Consider the following 17,582-nt stretch of genomic DNA (forward strand, 5'->3'; position numbering starts at 1 on the left):
AATAATTTACTTTGAAAATCTGGCCTAGCCTTCAAAGTCAGATCCAAATGCCGTGTCTTCTCATGACCTCCTCAGAGGGAGAGACCATTTTCTCCTCTGAGGAACCATAATGCTTTTTATTTAAAAACAACAACAAAGCATCTGGTGAAGATGTGGAGCAACAAACCCTCTCACCCATTGCTGATGGGAATGCAAAAGGTTACAGTCGCTTTGGAAGACAGTTTCTTACAAAATGAAACATCCTCTTACCATATGATCCAATAATGGTGCTCCTTGGTATTTTTCCAAATGACTTAAAATTGACGTCCACATAAAAACCTGCATCCAAATGTTTATAGCAGCTTCATTCATAACTGCCAAGCTTGGAAGCAACTCAGCTGTCCTTCAGTAGGTGTCTAGATAAAGGTGTGGGTATCCAGACAATGGATCACTATTTAGCACTAAAAAGAAATGAGCTATCATGGTGTGAAAATACACGGAGGCCATGTGGACACGTGTTACTAAGTGAAAAAAGTCAACCTGAAAAGACTACCTACCGTGTGAGTCCAACTTTATGACATTCTGGAAAAGGCAAAACCAATGGAGACAGTTTTTAAAAAGTCAGTAGTTGCCAGGAGTTGGGGAGATGGGGGAAGATGGAAATGAAGCACAGAGAATTTGGAGGTTAGTGAAAATATTTTGTATGGTACTACAATGTTGGATACATGTCATTATATATTGTCTGAACCCCCATCAAGGATGAACTCTGAGGCCTGGGGTTGTGGCTCAGTGGTAGAGCGCTTGCCTAGCATGTGTGAGGCCCTGGGTTCAATTCTCAGCACCACATATAAATAAATGAATAAAATAAAGTTCTATCAACACCTAAAATATTTTTTGAAAAACAATAAATAAAAAATGAATCCTAAGCCAGGCACCACGGTGCATGCCTAGAATCCCAGTGGCTTGGGAGGCTGAGGCAAGAGGATTGGGATTTCAAAGCCAGTCTCAGCAACTTAGTGAGGCCATAAGCAACTCAGCAAGTCCCTGTCTCTAAATAAAATATTAAGGGCTGGAAATGTTGCTCAGTGGTTAGGCACCCCTGGGTTCAATCCCCAATTTTTTTCCCAAGGGGGGGAAAATTAAGTGGGTTTTTTGGTTTTGTTTTGCAGTGCTGGGGATCACACCCAGGGCCTCACACATGCTAGGCAAGCACTGAGCTACATCCCAGCCCAGGTCTTTTTTTTTTCAAAGCATCAGAACCTTTTTTTAGTGACATTGATCAGTTTCTACCTGGAATTGGAGTTACTTGGATAAAGAACTTTCTTCCCTGGTAGGGGGGCTCCTGGAGGGGGACCACATGTCCCCCTTTCCTCATTGAATGGGAAGTGACATATGAATAGGCTGAAAAAAAAATCTTTCTAGAAATTAAGGTATGACTATTAAAATTTTTTTAAAAATATCAAAACTCAAACCCAGCTTTGTCAGCCTTATGGAGAAACATACAATTATGGATTATTTTGTCTTCCCCCAAATTCATGTCAAACTCAACCTCTAGTACCTCAGCATGTGACCTTACTTGGAAATAGGGCTGTTGCAGATGTACTTAGTTCAAACAAATTCAGATTAGGATGGGCTCTAATCTGTTACAACTGGTATCCTTATAAAATAGGGGAACATTGGGTCACAGAACACTAAGTGAGGATGAAGGCAGAGGACAGGGTAATTCTTCTACAAGTCAAGGAACACCGAAGATAGTCAGCAATCCATCAGAAGAAAGATCAGAGGAATCTAGCAGATTCTCCTTCAGAGCCCTCAGGAGGACCAGACCAACACTTCGCCTTGGACTTCAAGCTTCCAGAACTGTGAAACAATAAACTTGTGTTGTTTAAGCCACCCAGGTATGGTACTTAGCTATACCATACATGCAAAATACCATCCATGCCCACTTATATTTCCCTTGGGGAACTGGAGACCTGCCCAGGCTTCCTGGAGAACAGCCTGTAATAGGTAGCAAGGCCTACTAAAGGAAGGAGGTATTGATATATAAAGCTTGGCTAACTCTCCAGTGAATTACGTTGATTGAAAGAAGACAGTCTCCAAAAGTGACATACTGCTCAACTCCATTTACATAATATTTTTGAAATGAGAAAATTATAGAAATGGAGTTTAGGTTAGTGATTGTCAGGGATCAGGATCAGAGACCCAAGGCAAGGGAGAGAAGTGGGTGTGGTTATAAAAGGGCAACAGGAGGGACCCTCGTGGTCACAGAGCTGTTGTCTTTCACTGTGTTGGTGGACAAGTGAGTCTACACATCGATAAGCTTGTGTAGAACTAAATAGACACATAGGCCCACAAGCACAGGTACACACTTGAATGAATACAAGGAAAACTGGGGGAGCTGAACAAGATTGTGGATTGGGTCAATATCAATATCCTGGTTGTAGGTGGGCGCAGTGGTGCACGCCTGTAATCCCAGCAGCTCGGAAGGTGGAGGCAGGAGGATCACAAGTTCAAAGCCAGCCTCAGCAACTCAGCAGGCCCTAGGTAACTCAGTGAGACCCTGTCTCTAGATAAAAAATATAAAAAGGGCTGCGGATGTGGCTCAGTGGTTAAGTGCTCCTGAGTTTAATCCCTGGTACCTGCCCCCCAAAAAACCTGGCTAAGAGGGTAGCATAGTTTTTCAAGATGTTACCATTAGGGGAAACTTGGAAAATGATCCATAGAATCTCTCTGTGTTATTTCTTACCAGTATGTGTGAATTTACAGTTATCTCAAAACAATTAAAAAATTACTTCATATGAGAATGTTCACAGCAGTTTTGCTGAGAATGGAAGATTGGAAATAACCTAAATAACAGAGATCAGCTAAAACCCTGGGGACTGAACTCCAGGGCATATTGTCTAACTCTGTACAATGACAAGTCTGGGGACCCAGTCAATACTAAGAGCCACCAATGACTCAAACATTCAATTGCAGCAGGTACTCCCTGAGCCATCCTGTGAAAAGCTATGGCTGTCCACTGGCAGAATAATTCAGAGGCATGGGGATCATTTAGAAGTCAAGTGGACTCTCTCTTCTCTTTTTTTGCTTTTAATGCTATGTCAGTTCCAAGTAACAATGAAATGAAATAAAATCCTGAGTTTAATCATCCTCCAGTCTCTGGCTCTTCCTTTCATTTCCAGCAGGTGGCAGAAGTGTTCCGAGAATGGCGTCATCTCCACCAGGTCTGTCTCCCCTCTTCTGTTCAAGGTGGATGGTCCAGTGGTTCCCACCAGCAGGTGGGAGCTCTGAGCATCAACCTGTGAACTCACGGACCCCAAGCATTGGAACTGGCCTCTCTGAAATCCAGGGCAAGAAGGCAGTTGTCTGGCCATGACAGGGTTAAAAGTCTGCATTCCAGAACAGGGGAAAAGGAGGTGGAGGGCCTGGGGTCCACAGACGAAGGGAGGGAGCAGAGAGGGCCAGCTTCTCACAACATCCAGGCTCTGTTGGGAGAGATAGATCACCCCCAACAATGGCCACAGCTGTTTTTGTCTGCCCTGAGGAAACTGACTTAGGAAGCAGGTATCAGTGAGGGCCCTTCCTGCAGGGGCTTCTGTCTGGCTTGTAAAACTGTCAGAGCAGCTGCATTCATGTGTTGGGTGATGGATGATGGAAAGAAGGAGGACAGTCAGTAGGCCGCAGATGGACACAGTGACTTACAAGTTGAGGCAGGTGGTAAAGGCCTGCAGAGGCTCTGCAGGTGGGGCACACTGATTCATTACCCAGTTAACATACCAAGGAGATCTGGGCCAAGCCTTCTTCCCAGCCTCCCTCCAGGGCTAGGGCGGCCTCAACAATCTTCCCCACTGAAGGCTTCCGCTGGCCCTCCTTTCTTTTCTTGCACCTCAGGTGTGAACCTTCCTGCCCATACCTCTACCCCTCCCTGTGTCCCTCATTCTACTCCAGGGCTGAGCTAGCAATTCCTTTTGGTTTTTTTGTACCTAGATGGCCCTGGGATGGTTTCCTGGAACACACCCATGGCATACACCGCTAAGGTCTTCCATACAGAACACAAAGCTGGTTTTGAAAAATGTAAGGGGTTGTTGGGAGACAAGGAAAAAAAAATGTCAGCACTAAAAATGCTGGCTTTGGCTTTTGCTAAGAAAAGGGCTTCTGTGCTGTCCACTCCCACCCATGGCCTGGCCAGGGAAATAACTGCTTGGCACATCAGCCTGTGTGCCGCTGTGAGCCGCAGTGAGTGCCCTGGCGGAGAAGTGCCTGTGATAATGTGCGGGGACCCTGAGGAGCAGGAAGTGAGATTTCCGCTTTGTGTTCCACCACCAGAGCCCTCGTGACCTGCTCCCCCTCAACTTGTCACCAGAATCCCACCATGTCATCCACGTGAGCATCCTTGCTGTTGTCCTCTAATTTTCTCTCTTGCCTTGCAGAGAGATAATCAGTGCTGAACCTCATGGAGATGAACTCAATGAGAATTTTAAAAAAGTAGCCTTTTTGGGGATTGGGGTACAGCTCAGTGGCTCAGTGCTTGCCTAGAAAGCATGAAGCTGTGCTTTCGATCCCCAGCAACACCCGCACACACAAAGTATCCTCTTGCCTCTGGCTGGGTCTGCAGGAGCCAGACACCCCTAGGTCTATTTGTCTGGTGGGGTGACAAATGAACTTGGCCTGAGAAATGGAATGAGCTGGGCTCAGCCCTGTGGAGAACTCAGAGTTGCACATTTTCTTTGTTAAGCTGGTCCACAGTTTGTTTTGAGAATGCCCGAGGGGCCCACAGAGGGAACCGATTAAAAGGAGAGCTCATTTTGATATGTGAAAACCACAGCCGCCTGCACGTGGGAGGTGCCTGGGGAGCTGGCTTGGGCCCTGCCTCACACGCCCCCCTCTCCCTGGGTCACCTGGGAGTGCCGGCAGCAATTTGGAAGTTTGCTGAGCTCCAGAAGTCTTTGGGGAGGGCTTGTTCTGAGCACACCCCTTTCCCTCCCCCGGGGGTTGAGGGAAACATGGGACTAGCCCTGTCCCAGCCTGTCCTCATTGGCTGGCACGAGGTAGAGGGGGCTTTAAAAAGGCGACCGTGTCTAGGCTGGGGACGGCAGCCTGTGCTACTGGAAGGCTGGGTGCCCTCCGCTGGCTGGCACCATGCAGCTCTCTCTAGCCCTGTGTCTCGTATGCCTGCTGGTGCATGCAGCCTTCCATGCGGTGGAGGGCCAGGGGTGGCAGGCCTTCAAGAATGATGCCACGGAAATCATCCCTGAGCTTGGGGAGTACCCTGAGCCCCCGCCAGAGCTGGAGAACAAGACCATGAACCGGGCGGAGAACGGAGGGAGGCCTCCCCACCACCCCTTTGAGGCCAAAGGTATGGGGTAGAGGAGAAAAGTGTTAGCCCAGGGGTCCTGGGGAGGTATCTGGGGAGATTTTAGAGTCTTCTCTTTGGAGGCTTTGGAGACTGAGGTAGATGTCAGTCACACGGCGGAGGCTTGCCTGGAGGCGGGGAAGGATGACTTGCCACTTGCCAGCGCCGCCTTAGAGTTGAATGTAGGGGTGGGGCTGGCCGGGAGAGCCCAGGGCAGGGAGGAGGCTGGAATGGGGAGGAGAAGGCATTAGAACTGGCTCAGCGGCTCAAACAGGCTCCAAGAATCCCGTCCTGAGAATTCAGGAGCCAGGTCCATCTGCTGGCACCAGTAGGGAAGGGGCAAAACAGGGTAGTGGCACCTGCTGAAGGCCAGACACTGGCTGCACGTATCCCACACATTCACCATGTAGAAGTCCCAGGACGCCCAGCTTGAGGGTGTAGAAACCTGAGCTCCAGAAGTTAAGTCATTCGACAGCATAGCAGAGCTGAGATCTGAATCCAGTTTGATGCAAACGCAAGACAGTCCTGGTCAGGGAGAGTGGGGGTGTGGGTGGGGACTGAGACCCCTCTTCCTGCAAAGCAGTGGGAAAGGGAAGCTGGAAAGGCTCCCTTCAGCTCCACTTGCCCAGTGGGCTGGCACTTGAAGGAATGGGAGTTATAGGTGCAGTTCTAGCATCTGACATGGGTGGCAGTTTAGTGCAGGACCTGGAGGAGTGGCAGCGTCCCCTGTGCAGAGAGTGGATATAGTTGGCATCATTTGTCCCAAGCCTTTGCCCAGACAAAGTTTCACCTTATTCCTGGGGAGGGAGCCTGACCCTATGAGAATGGACCCCGAGGAGGCTGAATCTGGGTTCCTGAGCAGGTCTGCAAGAGAAGCGGGGTGGGGTGGGGGTGCACAGCTGGTTCTGCAGCTGGCAGGAATGGCTGGGTACGGGCTGGAATGACACTTCAGAGGGCCTCACTGCTCTCTGGCTGTTTCCCATGTGCCAGAAGGACCCACTGCCCAGGCTGCTGCTGCATGCCACCCTTCCATGCCTCACAGTCTGCAGGGGATGTGGGTAAAGGGACCCCATGGGAGGCCGGCCAGGATTTGGATCTTCTAAAATGAAAGAGGGGGACAAAACACCCTCCTCCCCAGCTCCCCCCAGACACAGTCAACTGAGCTTAAATGACTGCTTACAGGGATGTAGGGGACCCTGAATATAAGACGCCCACCTCCCTTGGCTCCCGTGAAGGGTCGCAGCCCCTGAGGAAGCCAAGCACTCTCAAAGTCATGCTCTGCAGAGGAAATGCCTGGCCTAGGGGCACTATTCTTGGAAAGCCCCAAACATCTCCTTCCTGGGCAAATAGGTCGCCCCCACACAACACCCCTGCAGGGGTGAAGATGCCAAACCAGCCCAGGAACAAGAAAGCCAGCCGCAGGAGGGTGGCAAAGCCCCACACATCCCCTGCTGGGCTTGTGCTCCAGGGCCTGGGACAGGACTCTCTCTAGTTTTGGTTGTAGGATTCTTTTTTTTATCTTTTTGTGTCATATTGGAACTGACCCTATGAAACTTTTGGGGGTGAACAGATGCTCACATGAGGACCAGTTGTTTAAAAAGCTCCCACCCATCTAAACCCACAGTAGGAGATGTGTGGTCAAGGTGTACACAGGGGACCAGGCCAGGTCCCAGCAGGTTCTGTCCCAGAGACAGGTTTGTATTACCATTAGATGTCCATCCAAGTGACCCAGGACAAGAGATGTGCCCAGGAGACAGCCAGGTATACAGCAAATGCCTAATCAATGTTTGTGGCAGCTGAATCTATAGATTTTGGGTCAGAGTTCTGTCTATCTCCGGTAGGGAAGTAATTTGTAAAAAGCAACCCTCTGGACCCCCTCCCCCTAGCTCAGACTCCCATGGGTGTCTGAACAAATTGCTTCCACCCAAGAAAGAGCCAGAAGGTGCTGGAACCCTAGAGAGGGGAGTCAGGAGACCCACTCTGCCTTTTGGGCAAGTTCTTGTCTCTCTCTGGACCTCAGTGTTCTCATTGATAATGAGGGGGTTGGACATACTGCCTTTGGTGCCTTTCAAGTCTAATGAATTCTTATCCTGACCACCTGCCCTTCTACCCCTCTCCTCCATAGCAGCTGTCCTGATTTATTGCCTTCAATTAACCTCTACTCCTTTCTCCATCTCCTGTTCAACCCTCCCAAGTGGCTGGAAAAGGAATTTAGGAGAAGACAGAACCACACAGAAGGTGTAGCTAGTACTTACCCTCTTCAGGTCAGGGACTCTGCCACACAGGTGTGGCTTAAATAAAATGGGAAGAGGGCCTTTAGGAGAATAATGATAATACATAATAACATTCAACACTCTGAGCTGTCCCCATGGGTTGCACGAATGGTATTCTGTGCATTATATATATAGTGGAGTCATTCACTGAATCCCAGGGCAACCCCCTTTACAGACTGAAAGAGAGGTTAAGTATGTTGCCCGAGATCACAGGGGTAGTAAGTGATGGAGCCTTGGTTGGAAGGAACCCATCAATCACTTAGCTTCAAGCACAGCCCCGGATCTTCCCACCAACTCCAGGAGTGCCTGGGACCTTCCTATCATAGGTGCACGGGTGCAAAATCCTCAGGAGAGGGGCAGGAGAGGCAGGTTTGGGAAAGTCGGGGCGGGGTGAAGGAAGCCGGGTCGCCGCCCTCATGCGCGCTTCTCTCCGCAGACGTGTCCGAGTACAGCTGCCGCGAGTTGCACTTCACCCGCTACGTGACAGACGGGCCGTGCCGCAGCGCCAAGCCGGTCACCGAGCTGGTGTGCTCCGGCCAGTGCGGTCCCGCGCGCCTGCTGCCCAACGCCATCGGCCGCGGCAAGTGGTGGCGCCCGAGCGGGCCCGACTTCCGCTGCATCCCCGACCGCTACCGCGCCCAGCGGGTGCAGCTGCTGTGTCCCGGTGGCGCGGCACCGCGCGCGCGCAAAGTGCGCCTCGTGGCCTCTTGCAAGTGCAAGCGCCTCACCCGCTTCCACAACCAGTCCGAGCTCAAGGACTTCGGGCCCGAGACCGCGCGGCCGCAGAAGGGTCGGAAGCCCCGGCCCCGCGCCCGGGGCGCCAAAGCCAACCAGGCGGAGCTGGAGAACGCCTACTAGAGCCCGCCGGCCTCCCCGGCCGGCGCCGCGACCCAGGCGCACCCCGTTCATGCCCCCTGAGCGTGGTCCGATTGTTTGTATTTCATTTTAAAATGCCCGCAACCCAGGGCAGGGAGCCGAAACCTTCCAGGCAGTGCGGAACTCCGGGTGCCCGCAAAGTACCCCCCTTGCCCGTCCCTCCAGGGGGTCCCCGCAAGGCTGGGGAGGGAGCCGACAGTCAGACACTGAGCCACGCAGCCCTGCTCACCGGGGCCGCCTACCTTTGCTGGTCCCGCTTCAGAAGAGGCAGAAATGGAAGCATTTTCACCGCCCTGGGGTTTTAGGGTAGCAGTGGGGGAGTGTGGAAAGTTCAGGGATTGGTTAAGCGAGTTCGATAAAATTCCCCCTTCACCTGTCTACCTATCAGAAAGCCTGTTTGGTCAAGAACACAGGACTAGATATGGTTTCTAGTCCTGGGTCTGCCATTAACTTGTGATCTTGGACTACACGATTCTCTTTTGGGACTTCAATAATCTCTTTGTAAAATGGGGGTGAGGGTGGGATTAGCATCTCCAGGACTATGTACTGTAACATGATCCCAAGTGCCCTTTGAAGAGGCAGAGGGTGGGGAAAGAGAAGGGGGTGGAGTGGGGGGAGAGATTGGATGCATTCAGTGCCAATGCAACTTCCCAAATTCAGAGTCGTGTTGCTCTGGTCTGCCAGCCACCATAGAAAACTATCAGGGGGAAAAGAGTGTCTGTTTATGGTTGACAAATTTCTGGAAGAAGCTGTGCTGCTTTCCAGCCTGGCCTCCCCAGATGTTTGACTACCTCTGCCTCCTCCATCTCAGAGAAAGAAGGGCCATTAAGTGAGGTAAAGAAGAGGGTCCCAGAGGTGGTGAGAGGGACAGAAAGTCCATCCCCATTCCCAAAGAGCAGCAGCGATCCCCCACTTGCCCCATTGCCACATGTTAAAGTCACCTTCTACAGAGAAGTTCAAGGTTAGAGGACCAGAAGAGAGCAGCCACCACCCATCAAAGACCAGCATGTCCCTTGCCAGGCACCTCCTGCCCACCACTCACAGACATATTTCTGTCTAGAAAATAGCTTCTTACTGCTCTCACCTGTGATGGTGTATCTTACATTAAAAGAACATTATGGGGGGGCGGGTAACGAGTGCTGTACATATGCTGGGAAACTGCAGAGCATAAGAGCTGCCACCCACAAATCTTTTAGAAAATCATTTCCAGACCCCTCTTACTTTCTGTATAGTTTTTGTTAAAGGAGAAAAAAAAAAAAAAAAAAACTTAAACAGAAGCACATGCCGTGTGAAAGCCTGCTGGGCTGGTTGTTTTGCAATCCTTTCACGTGGGATTTGTCCTTAAGAATGAAAGTAGTGATTTTTAAAGAGTTAAGTTACATATTTATTTTCTCATTTAAGTTATTTATGCAAAAAGTTTGTCTTGTAGAGTGACAACGTTAATATTGCTTTATAAAATACCAGTCTGTTCTTTCAGAGTCCAGAGGCATTGTTAATAAAGACAATGAATCCTTACCCAGAGGATGTGGTTTCATTTTGTCAACCACACACAATGTCATTTCTGTCAGGTAACACCCTTCTCATGGTCATGAGGCCTAAACCTTAGAGGCACTGTTGACTGTTCTTTGGTGGCTCTTGTGGCAATTATGTCCTTCCTTTGAAAAGTCATGTTTGTTTCTTCCTTTCCAAACCTAGACCTCATCCCTCACTGGGTCATTGTCATAACCTCAGCCCGGTCTCTCCCTTAAGCAGCCTGCCCTCCACCTTCTCTTCCAAAATGCTGTTCTCACTCCCCTGCCCAACGTCTGCCCAGGATTAAGTGTGGGCTCAGTCTGATGCATCAGGTCTTCCTCTGCTTCATTCCCATCTCCCCCTCCGCCAAGCCTCCCTTCGGACTCCAAATGGCCACACTGATCCCAGCTTCCTCAATTCGGAAGTCCCCACTTGCCACCCCTAAGAATGCCAACTCTTTCTTTAGGGTTCATGTTCCATGTGACCTCTTCCCTGAACCTTCCAGAGATGTTCCATTCACTGATGAGGCCTCTCCCCTCTAATATCCCAGTCCCGTTGTCCTCGCCACTACTTTGGTCCCTAAGTTAGGCCTTCCATTAGACATTCACTCACAGAGTGCGTGACTAGCCAGGCCAAGTGCTTCTTAGTGCTGAGGTAAACACAAAGCCAGGTACACCTAGGGCCAATTCACAGGCAGCTTGGTGGCGCTTTCTTTTCCAAATGTGGATTTTATGCTTTCGTGGTGAAAGTGTCAGATCTTCAAAAGCAGAGACAATGTCTGACATCTCCTTCAAAGAGTCTTGTCTCCAGTGGAGCTTACACTACCTGGGACTCAGTAAATGCTCTTTGGTTGCAATAAGGAGGGATGATCAATTACACATTTTCCTATGGAGTCCAGCCTCTCTTGGGGAACCCACCATCCAAAGTAAGTTCTAGTCCTTATGACTTTTCAATTTAACTCCCCAAAAAATCTCCCTAAATTAATTACCAGCATCAACCGTCTTTGGTATCAGTGCCTGTTGTTGGCCAGTCCTCCCTGTGGACAGGTGAGTCCCTGCAGGGAATCCATGCATCATGAGAAGTGTCCCAGAGCCCATAGGCCATGGAGACATTGTCTGGCCCCAAGAGGCAGTGTGGTACAGTGGGCAGGGACACAGCCTGTGGAACCAGGTTTGTGTTTGAGGAGACTGGAACACCAAAGGTTAATAGTTTCCCTACAGCAGGCCTGGGCTCAGTTCCTGGCCCCCACACTCACTCAAAGGGCTCAGAGTCTGATGGGCTTGTGGGGTGAATAATCAGGTCACGTCACAGGCTTAGTACCAAGTGCACTCAGAAGCCAGGAAGGGGAGCAAGCAGGAGCAGGAGTGATACTGTCAATCATGACAGGAGAGAGGGGGGCAATGAATGGCAAGGAGAAAGGCTGGTCCCGCAGCGGTAGCAGGGACTCCTTTGGGAAAGGCAAGGCGCTGGGTGGGTGCTGAAGGGTGCCTTGGGGCACGTCCTGGTCTCTGTGTGCCTGGCAGAGTTGCTTTGGAGACTAAGCCCTGATTTTTTTTTATTTTAACCATTCTCTTACCCACCAGATTTCCAATTTCCCTATAACCAACCACCTGAGGTGCCTGATGGGGTCTTGCCTGCTAAGGAGGCCAGAATTAGCAGTCAGCAGCTGCAGGTGGAAGAAGAGGCCCCATGCAGGAGGGCAGGGAAGGGAGGTGGAACCGTGAGGAACCCAGATCACATACCTGCCCTGCCCGGTGACACCCTGAGGGCCCGCCTTGCCCCCATGTTTGATGCAGAGGCAGGAAATATCATTAGAGGGAGTAGAAGAAAGAAGAGGAGGAAAACTAACCCTGTGTTCTGTTATGGCCAGTCCAGCTGTGTGCCAGGAGCCACTGAGGTGCTGGCGTGAGGCTGTGATCATGGAGCCTCATTTAGCCCACAGCCTAGTGCGGGCAGAGAGTAGATGTTAGAGGACACTGTGGTTTGGAATGGTTGAGTGTGTCCCAGCCACCCCAAGGCTTCGTGTGCTTAAATTTAATCCCCATTTTAAAGGGTTAAAGTGTAGAAGCTGCCGACCACAGTGGCGCACACCTGGAATCCCAGCGGCTCAGGAGGCAGAGGCAGGAAGATAGTGAGTTCGGTCAGCTTCAACAATTTAGCAAGGCCCTGAGCAACTCAGTGAGACCCTGTCTCTAAATAAAGTATTAAAAAGGGCTGGGGACGTGGCTCAGTGGTTAAGTGCCCCTGAGTTCAATCCCCGGTACGAAAAAAACATGTAGAAACTTAATCCAACTGTAGTATTTATCAGTGGAGCTTTTGAGAAGTGACTGGGATCAGGTAAAGTTCCTAGGATGGATCCCCCATGATTGACTACATAAGCTGAGGAAAAGAGACCAAAAGAGAGATACACGTGCACCCCCATCTCATGTCATGTGGTGTACCTCCTCAATACTGCCAGCAAGAAGGCCACTACCACCTTGGGCCTCCAGAACCGTGAACCAAAACAGACCTCTTTTTACTGAAACGTATGCAGTCTGGATTAGGTTGTTAGCAACAGAAAACGGACGAAGATGAATCACAAATAAATGCACAGCATAAGATCTGGAAATGAAAAGTTCTACAAAGAAAAATATGGCTAGTCGGTGAGCGGATAGAGCCCTGGAGTGATCAGGCCAGGCCTCTCTGAGGTGGCATTTGAGTTGAGAAGCTAAATGCAGTGAGGCCTCGAGGGGCCACAGGAGGCCCAATGTGCCGAGAGGGGGTGGGGGAGGACGAATGTCCTGAAGGGGGTACAGGGTGGGGAAGGGACATCGCCAATTGCCTCCGGTGTCTTTCAGATATCTCCATGCCAAGGCTGCTAACCCCTGATCTGGAGGCCAGAGTAGTAATTATAATTATAGAGGGGAGATGTGTGCTTGTGTGTGTGTGTGTGTGTGTGTGTGTGTGTAAGACTCTTTGTGTGTTCTCCTGATCCTAGCCCTGTAGATTAAAGACCAAGAGGCCCCAGAGAGGCACAATTTGCACATTATTGACATTGCTACGCAGACCTTTTCCTTAAAGCTTTTATTTGCTTAAGGAAGGCTACCGCATTGGGCGGATAGATGTATTACGACAAGAAAACCGATGCCCTTGAACTCATTCTAGGACACACCTATGCCCTGAAATTCATATGCAGTTTCAGGAAAGACTTTTTTTTTTTTTTTTTTTTTGGTCCCAGGGATTGAACTCAGGGATTAATCACTGTGCCACATCCCCCGTCCTTTTTTCCTATTTTATTTAGAGACAGGGTCTCATCAAGTTGCTTAGGATCTTGCTAAGTTGCTGAGGCTGGCTTTGAACTCACAATCCTCCTGCCTCAACCTCCCGAGTGCTGGGGCTACAGGCATGTACCAGGGCGCCTGGTTCTGCCGTACCATTTCCAATGCCTACAAAATCCATGCTGGGAGAGAAGCCGAGGATTTGATCCACCAGAAGGATACAAGAACATATTGCTTGTTCCTTCCTGTTGCAGCTGTGCTCCAGACATTAAAATATATCTAGATGGATTCGGCTGAGCCCTAGGGCCAGGGGTGAGGGAGGCTAGGTGGTGTGCGTGTGGCGGGGGAGATCCGTAGGCTAAGAGGACATCTAGAAATGAAGTCCTTGTGAAAAGATTCTTGTCTCTTTTTTGTTTGTTTGTTTGTTTGCTTGCTTGTTTGGGTGGTGCTGGGGATTGAAGGAAAGATTCTTATTTCTCTGTGTAAGAACGTTCTCAGCAGTGAGCAAACTCAAGTGACAGCACCTACCACAAGCCCCTTTGAGACAACCTGATATCATTCTCTTGAATGTGCACCTATGCTTACACCTGTGTGTGTGGTGTGCACGTGCAGGTGGTTATCAGATGTCCAAGCATGGTACTGCCATCCCAGGGCCTGTGAAACATGCAAGGTCTAGAAGTTGCATTGGGTCAAAAAGGAAGACACTTCTAAACAAGACAGAGCCCCGTATCTCCAGGGACACCAGATAAGAGGCCAGGAGCATGCCTCAGCTCTGTTCAGAAGCCAAAAGAAGTCCAAGAAGGCAGGTGTTCTCTGTATACATGGACCTGTGGGGCCCCCTGAGACCTGTCAGCCCTCCTCCAAGATTGAAGGGGTATGGGGGTGAGGGGGTGAAGAGGCTGGCTAGAATCTCTGCTGCCAACCCCCTTCTGTGGTGGCCCTTTCTCTGCTTTTTGTTTTTGTGAAGCTGGGGATCAAACCCAGGGCCTCCTGAATGCTAGGCAAGTAACATGGAGCTACATCCGGGGCCTCTGCATTTCTTTTCTTCTTCTTCTTCTTCTTCTTCTAATATATATTTTTTTAGTTGTTAATGGATTTTTTTTTTTTTTTTTTTTTTTTTTTTTTTTTTGCGGTGCTGGGGATTGAACCCAGGGCCTTGCGCTTGGAAGGCAAACACCTACCAACTGAGCTATATCCCCAGCCCACTTGATGGATCTTTATTTTATTTATTTACTTATTTATTTATTTTTGTGTGGTGCTGAGGAGTGAACCCAGTCTCACACATGCGAGGCAAGCGCTCTACCACTGAGCCACAACCCAGCCCCTCTTTTCTTTTTTTATATAAAACCAACAGAACATAGTAGATAAGGGTCTTTGTCTTTCTTGTCTCTCTCCCTCTCCATGCCTTTCCTTCTCTCTCCAGAGGCAACAATCCAAGTTTTCATGCTTTGGTAAAACAAATATATTATTTATAAGCAATTATAAATGTGTGTTTTGAAACTCTAATTGCATTTTGTCATACTGTACATTTTCTGAAACTCACCTTTTTTTACTCAAAATTGTGCTTTTTAGATGTAGTCATATTGGAACTGGGCACCGTGGCGCACACCTGTAATCTCAGTAGCTCAGGAGGAGCTGAGGCACGAGGATCACAAGTTCAAAGCTAACCTCAGCTACTTAGGGAGGGCCTAAGTAACTTAGTGAGATACTAACTCAAAAAGGACTAGGAATTTAGCTCAGTGATAAATAACTCCGGTGTTGAATCCCCACTGCAAAATATGCATACATACGTGCAGATAGGTAGGTAGATAGATAGATAGATAGATATTAATATTAAAATATTTTAAACTATTAAACAGTATTATATTTTATGAGTATACCCCTATTTGTTTCTCCTTTTTCTACTGATGGACATTGTGTTGTGTTCAAGGTTTTTGCCTTCACAAGAAATACTTTAAGAAAGATGTCTACATTTGTCCCATTGTATAATACAGGACAGGGTTTCTTCAGGGTTTCTTCAGAGGAGTGACTGTGTGCTATGATTTCAATGTCCCCACCAAAACTTGTTGAAATTCAGTTTCCATCGTGAGGTATTAGAAGGTGGGACCTTTAAGAGGTGATTAGATTAATTCATTCACAGATTAATGTGTCATTGTGGGAGTGGCTCTATTATAAAACCAAGCTGTCCCTGGCATGTTTTCATTGTCTTGCCATGTGATGCCCTCCACCATGTTCTAATTCAGCAGGAAGGCCCTCACCAGATGCCAAGCAAATGCCAGCACCATGCTTTTAGACTTCCAGAGCTGTGAGCCAAAATATACCTCTTTCGTTTTAAACTACCCAGTCTCAGGTATTTTGTTATAGCAACAGAAAATGTTGTCTAGACAAATCATGTCACTTCCTTGCTCAAATTCCTCTCTGGTTCCCTAGTATCTGAAAGGAACTCTAAACTCATCAGTTTACATGAATAAGATCTGCTTTCTGCCTACCTGTCCACCTACACATTCAACTACTGACCTATTTAGCACTTTATTCTCTGCACTATTGTATTCCTTTTAATTTCCAAATAACTCAGGTGATTTCAAGCCTCTGTGCTTTTACACATGCTGGTTAGTCTTCCTGGGACCCCTTCACCCCCAACATCTCTGGCAGGGAAGTCCTTTCCACCTTCCATTTCTAACTCATCCTATGCCTCCTCTGCTCTACGGACTGCACTGGACTGTCACACAGGCTGAAACTTCCCTCTGGACTGTGAACAGGACCCCATCTCTACACGCTGTAGCCTCAGTGCTTCTGTGTAGAGCTTGGCAAGAGTCAGGGCTCCATAAACATTTGTTCAATTAACGAGTGTTGGCTGGTAGGGTGTGATTTGAGCGACAGAAATGAGCAGCCCAGCTTCCTTCCAGTTCAGCAACCAGCAAGAGCTGTGGACAACTTTTCAAAAGCACTTCTCTTACTCAAGTCCCTTTGTACATCCTCGCTGGGGGAACAGGGCCCCTCCCAAGAAAGAAGGCCAGGTGTGGTGGCGCTTGCCTGTAGTGCCTACGGCTCAGCTTGGGAGGCTGAGGCAGGAGAATCTCAGGTTCAAAAGCCACCTCACAACTTAGCTAGACCTGCCTCTAAATAAAATATAAAAAGGCTCAGTGCTTGACCATCTCCTGGGTTCAATCCCTGGTACAAAAAAAAAGGCAATGGTTGTTTACCTAGGACATTATCAAGTGCCCAAATGACAGATTATCTCTATCACTTGGCCAACAATTTGGTGTTGTGGTGTTAGGTTATTTCTATGTCTGAGAAAACAGCTCCCTCTGACTAAAAGAAATAAATGATATCATTTTTCATTCAGGCAACCAGATTCCTTGGTACAAAAGGCTCCCTGGGGAGAAAGTCGGACAGTGTGGCTCCTCGGAGGCTATTTACATCTGTCAGTTTCTCTAATCTCTAGCCTCCTTCCTCTGTCTGTTTCCTCCGGGTGCTGGAGCCTGGGAGGGTGGGGGAGCCATCGGGTCTGTGCTGGGGTGGGGGAGGGTGTTGGCCCAATGACATTTTTTTTTTTTCCTTTCCTTTTTTCTTAGAAACCAGCTTCAATTTAAGATAATGACTCTCCTCTCTAGCCCGTGATCGCTATTTGTAGGGACTTATTTTTCCCTAGTCAATTTGGCTAAGACAAGTTGACTCTAAAAGGGAACATTTTCTAAAAATGCTGCAGGACATTTTGTAGGAACTGGACCCAGGAACATCTTCTAGGTCGCCGGCTCTTTGACAGTCTGAATGCACCCTCTTCTTAAAGGAGACCTGGAGATGAAACAGACTCCCCAGCCTTTCACGACGGCATCAGGGTGGCTTTTTAAACTGTCATGGAAACCTGGGGTAACGAGGGCCCTCAGGAATCATTTGGTCCAGCCTCTGCCCAGAGATTCCCCTTCTTGCTGTCAGCCCTCGACTCCTCTCAGGCTGGTCTCCTGTCGGTGTCCTCCCACCCCCACGCCTCCTGGCTGGCACCCTCCATCCTCCCAGCCCTCGGTTCGTTCCTCGAGAGCACCAGCTCCTAGATGATGACAGTGCCGTCCCCTCCGCCTGGAGCGCTATCCTGCATTCTCTCCCATCTGATCGCAGCTCAGAGGTCGCCCCCTCCCCAGAGGCCTTCTCTGACCACCCAGGCTAAAACAGGACCCTGCTGTTCTCTTTCCCAGCCTTTGTCACAGTTTGTCATGTTGTAATGTGTCATATCGCATTATATTTGTGTCATGTCATGTCTGCGTCTGCTGCTCAGTCATAAGCTCTGTGAGTCAAGCTTGTCCGGAGCTGGCTTGTTCCTGAGGTCTGAGACCA

The 17,582-nt window shown here is 49.1% G+C and overlaps 1 protein-coding gene across 1 annotated transcript; it reads left to right on the top strand.

Moving 5' to 3' along the window:
* Window positions 1-5,065: 5,065 nt before the first annotated feature.
* Window positions 5,066-8,463, top strand: SOST (sclerostin; the record flags this gene model as incomplete). The annotated part of the gene is made up of 2 exons (XM_079134656.1): window positions 5,066-5,335; window positions 8,042-8,463. The coding sequence occupies exons 1-2, from the start codon at window positions 5,119-5,121 to the stop codon at window positions 8,461-8,463; spliced, it is 639 nt and encodes a 212-aa protein (XP_078990782.1). The 5' UTR covers window positions 5,066-5,118.
* Between the last annotated feature and the right edge of the window lie 9,119 nt (window positions 8,464-17,582).

This window comes from Sciurus vulgaris, assembly GCF_902686455.1.
Source record: "Sciurus vulgaris genome assembly, chromosome: 3".
Classification (NCBI taxonomy): Eukaryota; Metazoa; Chordata; class Mammalia; order Rodentia; family Sciuridae; genus Sciurus; species Sciurus vulgaris.